This window comes from Alligator sinensis, unplaced genomic scaffold (assembly GCF_000455745.1).
Source record: "Alligator sinensis unplaced genomic scaffold, ASM45574v1 scaffold1097_1, whole genome shotgun sequence".
NCBI classification, from domain to species: Eukaryota; Metazoa; Chordata; order Crocodylia; family Alligatoridae; genus Alligator; species Alligator sinensis.
Window position 1 is genome coordinate 3,238,109 of NW_005841950.1, and position 8,317 is coordinate 3,246,425.

At 46.6% G+C, this 8,317-nt stretch overlaps 1 protein-coding gene across 1 annotated transcript in view; it reads right to left on the reverse strand.

Annotated features, from left to right (window-relative positions):
• The window catches only part of CCDC33 (coiled-coil domain containing 33), a 200,129-nt gene that overhangs the window by 113,861 nt on the left and 77,951 nt on the right, over nucleotides 1-8,317 (reverse strand). Inside the window, exons 6-7 of the mRNA XM_025199907.1 lie at nucleotides 8,057-8,166; nucleotides 1,870-1,971 (exon numbers count right to left, since the gene is read on the reverse strand). Of these exons, the coding sequence (XP_025055692.1) occupies nucleotides 1,870-1,971; nucleotides 8,057-8,166 (212 nt within the window). The remainder of the gene's footprint in view (nucleotides 1-1,869; nucleotides 1,972-8,056; nucleotides 8,167-8,317) is intronic.

Here is an 8,317-nt window from a genome sequence, read left to right on the forward strand (position 1 = left end):
TCTACCTACAGAGAAGGAGAATGGGTACAGCCATTTACACATGAAAACACATATGGTGCTCTCTTCTTTACTTTTGTTCTTTTACTATATCACACCGCCGCTAACACATGCATGCTATAAAAGGGTTGACTTGCTGCCATTTTTGTATGAAAATGTAATACAGCTGAAGTGGGCACAATCTAGCCACTCAGCCTAAACAGAGCTAAAAAACATCAGAAAACTGTTCCAAACTCAGTGCCCTGACACAGCATGTCTCCATCCTTCCAGGGTCAGCCAAGCAGGGCTAAATCCAGAGCTACAGCCTCTAATGCCTTTAAACCCTGCTCAAACATAGCTATGAAGGATGGCTGCAAAATCTGTGGAGAGGGAACTTGAAGGTCTTCTGGAAACAATGCTTTTGCCTTGATTGCTAATACAAGGGGAGACAAACCAGAGAAATCACAGGCCATCAAGAGGAAATGACAGGGAGAGGCATCTCTCCTGACTTGAACCAGTCTTGGTCATAAAAGGAAGCTGGGGGAATCCTCATTAACCCTCTTTATAGATGAGCTGGGTGCAGCCATGATCAATTTTTGCTTGATGATTCAGATAGAAATAAACCCCCAAGGGCCCACACATGCTCTGATATATCCCTCTGCAGCTCCTGGCATTTTATCAATCGAGCCCTGTTTCTGCTGCTGTCAGCAATGCAAACAGACCTTGCAATCAAGTCCACAGCCAACAAGAGGTGCTGTGGGCTGAGCTGTGAATTGGGAACTTCAGTGTTGTCAATCTGTAATCAAGATGCACACCCCAGTACAACACAGCCATCCACCCTTTCACTTATCCGCTGTAGGATGAGGCAGGTCTGCCAAGCAAATGAAACAACAGTTGGATCTGGGAGCTCCCCAGACCATTCAAAGAGACTCTAAAGATCAGAAGGGAGGAAGGATGGTCCTGGTTCTTCTATCAAGAGTCTATACAGGCTCTTCTATCAAGCTCTGAGAGCCTACTGATCCTGCATTAAGTGACATGACTCTCACTATTGGCTTTCCTTTGTCTCCTTGCCAGAGGGAGAACTGCTTGTGCAAGGAAGTGTTCTGCTTTATTTTGTTTTGGCATGATATGTTAATAGAGAAGTGCATGTGCCGCCACTGTATTTATATTAGAGATAGGTGATGATGTTTGTGATGTCCCTTGGAGAGCCCTGTTCTTATGATACTGCTGGATCAATCGGAGTTAAGAAGCATGGTGATGCCTCCATTGAAGGTCACCTGTTAGGTATAGTTAGCTATCCTAGTGAAAACTCCATGGTCTGACACTGTTTCCCACCCTCAAGAGGAGTCCCTTTGGTAGTAACAGTGATCCCCACTATCATCCCCACTCCTCCATAGCACTTTTCATTGGTAGATCCCAAAGTGCTTTGCAAAGGAGGTTACTATCTTTTTCCCACCTGAAAAACGGGGGAAATTGAGGCAGGGGAGGGGGAAGATAAAGCAGCTTTCCCCAAGGTCACCCACCAAACCAGTGGCAGAGCTGAATAAAGAAACATGTCTCCTGGGTCCTGGTCCAGGTGTCAGTCTATTAGACCCCACTACATCCTGTAGTAGTAGTAATGATCGTTTTATTATGAACTAGAATTATTAAATAGTAATCATTATTATTATTTGGTCTTACTGAGAAAAAGGGCCATGAGAAAGCCAAGCACCATGAGACAGACCAGGTAGTTCAGAGAGTCTCGAGATTTGAGCTGGTTATCCAAATGGGACCTCCTATTCATACGAGGGTTTCTCATAGCTACTAAAGCACACATGTTGTTCATACTTTGGGCTATCCCCTCCCCAAAATGATCCCCACCTCTCTCTCTCCCTCATCAAGGACAAGCCTTACCTCCAAGCCGGTGTAGTTCATTCCAACGTAACGTGGGATGAGGCTGCTTTTACGAACAACGGTAGCATACAGGGTTGTCTCAGAGGAGTCCTTCTTCTTTGGCTGTTTGTGGACAAGACAAAACCACAGGGAGGAATGAATTTCAGACTATAAAACAAGAGGCGTTGTGTACATAAACAGTCTGGATTGCTCTGTGGTGGCACAGTGCTGCCATAACTGACAATAAAGCAGCCGCTGATAATTAAAGCTCACCGTCCCCTAGAGCCTTTCCAGAAAGATCAATATAATAAATCTTTCAGCTTTTGCATTTAAATATTTAATACTCTCCAAACACAATCAGCCACGGGCTTCCTAATCCCCTTGTAAGGGGGAAAAATAAGGAAGAAGACACACAATTGCATTAGCTGGGGGACTGGGCGTTGATTTTTGGCTGGGATGAAATGAAGTTTGCCAGGCCTCAATTCCACATGGCATTTCTGGTGAAACTTTCTTAACGGGGAGCTTCCTGCTAGTCATTCTAAAAACTCTGCACCTCGGTACTTGTATTTGCACATCTCATTATTAAAATACCTGTGGTGGGAAATCTGTTGTGGGACTGAAAATTGGATCATCGGAGGGGGGAAGGGTATAATAAAACAAAAAGATCTTGGGGACCATGGTGCTCTCTTGAATGTCCAAAGGAAAGGGTCAAACATGAACCCACAATGACTGGCCTGCACTTACGCCAAGCTAGTCTTTCTGGAGGTGGTGTCTTATGATTAGGATGTAGGACTGAGAGGTGAGAGATTGGAGCATTACCCCCAACTCTGCCACTCTTCAGCTGTGACCTTGGGCGAGGGCATTTACTAAAACCACTCAGGCCTTGTCTAGTCATAGAGAATCTGGTGTGCCAGTCACTGCCTGGTCCTCACTGCCAATCTGTAAAACACCAGGCATCCACCCACAGAAAAGATCTGAGCACAGCCCACCTCAGTGCCATGCATGTTGGCTTGAGCAAAGCTAACAAATAGGTGGTCTTCTTTGCAAGTCCCCACTATCAGGGTACATGTGTGAATAGAGATTCCCATTGTAGTGGCCCTACCAGTCCTCCCAGTGCTATAAGCAATACATCTTTGTTAGCCTAGCCATGGGTACCACCACATGCCCCATCTGCTCATTGCTCACAATAATCAAGCAACCCCACACTCACCTTTATTTCAGTATCTTCTGTGTTTGAATTCTGACTGTATGTTCTCAGGAGCTATAGTCCAAAGAAACAATTGCCTGGCAAGAAGGCACTGAAGTTCCCAAAGGTACTGAAATTGTTTCTATTATCTCATCCTTTGGCGTTCTGAAGGACGGAGGAGTAACTGAGATGCAGCTATGAACCCCCAGACTTTAAACACAATGGACATCCCAGAGCAAGCATGGGGTTAGGTACACAGGATTGACAACATGTGCCAAGGTCCAGGGAATAAGACAAAGCTTTGTTCTTGACCATGTAGAGGGGGACAAAAAGGGAATCAAGACCCAATGTCTGACTTTCAGGAGGAGGAAAAACAGTCTTTACAAAGCAGGGACAGGTCTGAGCAGATGGACAAGTAAGTGATAGCAGAATATATCCAGACTGAGCTGGAAATGAAAGTCTTTAGAGAAGACAGATCTAGGGAGAAACTGCCAATGAACACACAGGGGTATAAGAAATGGCAGCAGTGCTCCATGCTCGCCCTTGCTCACATCCATCCTCTAGCCATTCCAGCCCTTCATGGACATGGGAAAGACAAACCAATATCCCTGTAACCTGCTCTCCCTTCCGCTCCCCTCCCTGTCAAAGTAGCACCCCGTTTTGAAAATGCAGGCAGCTTCTATGAAAAAAAATACAACCAAAAAAAAAAAGGGCTGTGGATAATTAGCAAATCAATCACTGCATTTTTTTTAATTGTAAGGCCATGATTTACTCCTCCCTAAACTCCACCATAACTCATGCAAATCATTAATAAATCATGAGAAACATAAATGCGGAGAAGCATCTGATGTATAAACCTGCTGCCACAAAGCACACAAAGGCACTTCATAGCAGCCCCTGCCAATAGTTATTACTCCCATCAAGGCATTCACCCTACTGTGCTCTATAAAAAAAAATCAACTCACTATACAAATCAGGAGAATGGCATCAGGCCTAAAGGTCACATGTTTTTAATACAGAAGAAGAAACATGCTGGCACAGCAATACATGGCTCTTAATGAAGGGAAAAGTAACACTGAGTTGACTGTGCAGCAGCCCTGACTGAGCTCCCCCTCATGAACAGTCTCCAGGCTGCTACGCTAGACACAATCCTTGGATCCTACATACATTCAAAGCTCACCAGGTCTAGGCAGTATCCAGCCAAATCCTAAGCCTGGCTTCTCAGGCACATTTGCCTGAGTAATATCTGCCTAGTACTCTTTCCTGGGATGTGCAGTCCAGGTGCTCTAGGTCCCAGAGCCAGTGCTGATACCCATCTTAATAATCTCAAGCTCCAGCCACTACTGATGTCTACCCTTCTGGGGACTCCAGTTTGCAGTGTAACTCTTCAGGAAACTCATCACTGTTAAATTAAAGGAGCTTACAGGCATTGCAAAAGAGCTCTTACACCAGAGACACCTTGCACATAGACATAGCATGGGAGTTACAGACCTAAGCAAGGCACACCTGCATTCAGTCCCCTCTCTGGTGTCCTCACCCAACTAAGAGTCTTTGGGACTTTGGTTAGCACTCTTTCAGGGTCTTCCAGGCCTCCTGTTCAGTCTCCTTGTTCCTGGAGATGGTCTGGACCCAGTCCAAGAAAGTCTAGCTTGTAGGCAGAGTTGTGTGTCAGATGATTTCCACACAGCAGTTTCAAAACCCCCTGTTCTTGGGTGGATACATTTGCATAGAAGACCATCAAGGCTGATAACTCCCAACTAACTTCTAGTGTTAGCTCTTTGCTATGTGTAAAGATTTCTCCTGACTCCTCCAGGTGTCCCAGCCCAACATAGAGGCTACAGGGAAAAAGTGAGGGTACAGAATAATTCCCAGTCAAAATAGCACATGCAAAACTGAATGGAACTTGCAGGTTGCTATGTACAAATACAGACTAGTATAAATGTGACAAATGGACATGCCTGCTCTGTCCCCAGCACCCTGCCATCATTTGGGTGGCTCTACACAGAAATGCATATCAACTGCAGCCTGTGCTAAGATAAGGAGCATCCCCCTTACCAGCTGCTTTTTTTTCTGGCTATGCAGAGACTGCCACAGGTCCTGCTGCCTCTTCACTCCCTTGATGACAGTATGTATAGCTCTTTCACATACAGCATGCCATGCCAAATGCAACAGACAGCTGTCACTATCGCACACTGGGCTGTATATGTGGGTGCAATACACATCACCATCTTGCCCCTGCTGAATGAATGTGGACCTGAGATAGTGTCTTGCCTTGGTCTGTGTAACTGGAAATAGTAAAAGTGATGTAGGAACAACAGGTTTGCATGCTAGGCCTCCCAGGAGCACAGTGGAGGCAACAGCTGAGTTATTGTGGTTTGGGGTGGAGGTGTAGACCCTGTCTGCACCTCTTGATGAAATTGGACCTCTTAATAACTCTGGTATCATGCCTCTGGGAGTTTTAAGTACGAATCTCCCATCTTCTCTCCCCTCCCTCACACCCTTCCCCTACCCTCTGTCTCTGCTTTCACACTCTACTGTTGAGCTCTGCCTTCTTCTTAGTCATCCCTAGTCAGTCCTTAACTGCCTTCCAAAGCCCAGTTTCTCCTCTCAGCCACCCTCACCTAGCCTTTACCTCTCTACCCATTTCTCACTGTCTGATCTCTGCCTCCCCTCCTATTTATATACTTTCCATTTCCTGCCTCATTCACCTTCCTCCAGCCCCTGGTTCTTCTCCAGTTCATAAGTACTTAAGATCACTGTGACAAGTCCAGCCAGGGCTTCCCTGCAATGATAAGATAAGGGAAGAGCTCTAGGGTCAACAGCACTGGCCCAGGGCATTTAGGGTGTCTCACAATGGCATCAAAGGTAGGAGCTGGAGCCCTGAAGTGGATTCAAGAACAGTTGTCCACAATCAACAGTAAATGCTCACGCAGTTGTTATGGCTCTGAAGTTGAAAGCAGCCAGACATGACGCTAGCATACCATTGGCTATAGAAACTGGCACACCCCATGCCAGCCCTATGGGCTGCTCAGAATGACCTTTGACCTTGGGCTTTTGGTTTTATTTTTAGCTGTGTTTAATTCAGGACATGAACTGGAATGGAGCTAGCATCACAGGACCAGTTTTCCATGGATCTGCAGCAAACCCTTCATAACAACCCCTGTATAGGGAACTGGACTGATATTCCCATCTCTACCTCTAATCTGTAGTGTAACCCTGAACACATTTTTCTCTGTGCCTCAGTTTCCCTTTCTGTGAAATGGGGATAAAGACACCAATGTCCCTTTGTAAAGCACTTTAGGATCCCCCTGTGAAAACTGCTATATGAAAGCAAAGTATTATTATTACGTATTCGTAAAGGGCTTTGAAAGCCTTTGGAGCAAACAGCAGAGTGCTGAGATTTCCATTAAGTGTTTCAAACCTCAGTCTGGTTTGTGTTCTCAGTTCCCAAGGGACAGAGTGAGAAAGGCCATTTCACAGCTTGACATCATTTTTCACCATTTTCTGATGCACTCATTTCCAGGAAAGGAAAGCCACATTCTTTCTCTCTCTCAAGAGAGGCCCAGGGAGCTCTTTGGTTGCTTGTTTCCTTTAGCACACTCTTCTCCTTGTGAGATTTTGAAAATTTCAACCCAGTTCCCACTGTGGATTACAACAGTTACACATGATTGGCTTCATCTGACCTTGGCCAGCTGAAACTAGGTGAGTCCAGGGCAAGTCCAGTTGCTTGTAAATCTGGAATTGGATGCACCCAAGGATTGGCATACCATAAACACTTTGATTATTATAAAAAGCACAGTAGTTCACAGGACCCTGAGTGTGCTGTACAAAATAGGTCCCTTCCCCAAAGAGCTTACATATAAGTATAGCACAAGAAGCAACCCTGGGGATAGACAGAGAAACAACGTAGCACAAGGTAACTATTAGGGCTGTGCGAAATTTTGCTGAAAAGAAACAAAAAGCATCGAAACAGCTTCAAAACAAAATGAGGGCATTCGAAACATTTCAAAAGTGGCTCCACAGTCCCATGTAGCTCAGCCCCGCAGGGAGTGTAGCCACGGCTCTCCTCGCTGGGCTTTGCTCCCATTAGCTCTACCAGCCCCATGGAGCTCGGTCCGGTGGCGGGAGGCGGAGCGCAGTGCCAGCTCTGTCTGCCTCCCACCACTGGGCTGCACTCTGTGGGGCTGGTGGCGCCGATCAGAGTGCAGTGCCGGCTCTGCCCGTCTCCCACCACCGGTCCCGGGAGATAATGGCAGCCTCCTTTCATCCAGGGCACAGATCCGGGCGTTCGCACCCCTGGGAAGGCTTCCAGGCTGTGCTGGACTCCTCCCAGGGGTGTGAGCCCCCGGCTTTGTGCACTAGATGAGAGGAGTCCCAGGAGGCAGAAGCAATCTTCTCTGGTGCTGAGCGCGGGCTGTGCCCAGCACTGGTCCCAGGCAGCAGTGGCAGCCTCTTCTCATTTGGTGCACAAATCCCAGGGCCCGCACCCCACAGGAGGAGTCCGGCACAGCCCCGCAGCCCTCCCAGGGGTGTGGGTCTCCGGATCTGGGCACCAAATGAGAGGAGGCAGTCGCTGCCAGCAAGTGTCAGGACTTTTGCTTTGAAGAGTTTGAGGTGCAGTTTCCCAGAAATGTCTCTGCCTATCTCCTTGAAACTTGGCAGGCTTTATGCCCTCAGAAGGTACTACCATCCCTGCAATTTTCATCCAAATGAGGCAAGAAATGACAACGTTGTAGGCATTTTCATGATTCCCCATTATAGTCTATGGGCAAAACGTCGAAACTGATCAAAACAGTGAAACAATTTCGATGAAATGAAATGGGATAGCGCTTCGAAACGAAATGAAATGACAAAATGAAACACTGTCCCGCTGAAATGGTGAAATGGATGTCAAAACAAAATGATGGTGTTTTTCACAGCCCTAGAAACTATGAAGTTATAACGTAGAAGATGGTGGATAGGCAGCAAGAAATAAAAAATAATGTGTGTCTCATGGTGCCAATTAGGTCGGCCACTTCTTACCAGCATCAGTTTGAAGTGGTAGTGATGGAAAGGTCGGAGATACCGCACAGGAATCTGGTAGGTTGATAACACTTCCTTGGTGTTTTTGTCTGCTGTGGTCAAGGTCACAGCTGGAAAGGAAAGAGAAGAAGAAACGATCAAAGTGGAAGATCTAAGAGGTTGGGGATGGTTGGTGGAGAACGAGTCCATGTTTCCAGTCAATGCTTGTGTTCAGAGGCAAGAGGCGTTATTCAGCCCAGCGTCTGTCAGCACTGCTGGAGA